The sequence below is a fragment of the Eriocheir sinensis genome, chromosome 22, assembly GCF_024679095.1.
Source record: "Eriocheir sinensis breed Jianghai 21 chromosome 22, ASM2467909v1, whole genome shotgun sequence".
Taxonomy (NCBI): Eukaryota; Metazoa; Arthropoda; class Malacostraca; order Decapoda; family Varunidae; genus Eriocheir; species Eriocheir sinensis.
In genome coordinates this window covers 1,449,014-1,449,412 of record NC_066530.1, presented here as the reverse complement: position 1 = coordinate 1,449,412, position 399 = coordinate 1,449,014, and the positions used below count along the sequence as shown (strand labels likewise).

The 399-nt window shown below is 72.9% G+C and overlaps 1 protein-coding gene across 1 annotated transcript in view; it reads left to right on the top strand.

Moving 5' to 3' along the window:
* LOC127002279 (uncharacterized) overlaps positions 1-96 on the top strand; it is a 14,998-nt gene extending 14,902 nt beyond the window's left edge. The window contains exon 2 of the mRNA XM_050868091.1: positions 1-96. This exon is cut by the window's left edge and continues 837 nt beyond it. Within this exon, the coding sequence (XP_050724048.1) occupies positions 1-96 (96 nt within the window).
* Positions 97-399: the final 303 nt, after the last annotated feature.

The following is a 399-nucleotide window of genomic DNA, read 5'->3' as shown; positions in this document are numbered from 1 at the left end:
CCCCTGGCGGCACGCGCGGCGCGCCTCGCCCTGCAGCACCACCCGCCGCCCGCCGGCGTGGCCCTCATCGTGCTGCCGCCGCCACCAGGTGACTAACATACTAATGCTGCATGCTGGGGAGGCCAGGGCGGTGCTGCATGCTGGGGAGGCCAGGGCAGTGTTGCATGCTGGGGAGGCCAGGGCAGTGTTGCATGCTGGGGAGGCCAGGGCGGTGCTGCATGCTGGGGAGGCCAGGGCGGTGCTGCATGCTGGGGAGGCCAGGGCGGTGCTGCATGCTGGGGAGGCCAGGGCGGTGCTGCATGCTGGGGAGGCCAGGGCGGTGCTGCATGCTGGGGAGGCCAGGGCGGTGCTGCATGCTGGGGAGGCCAGGGCGGTGCTGCATGCTAGGGAGGCCAGGGC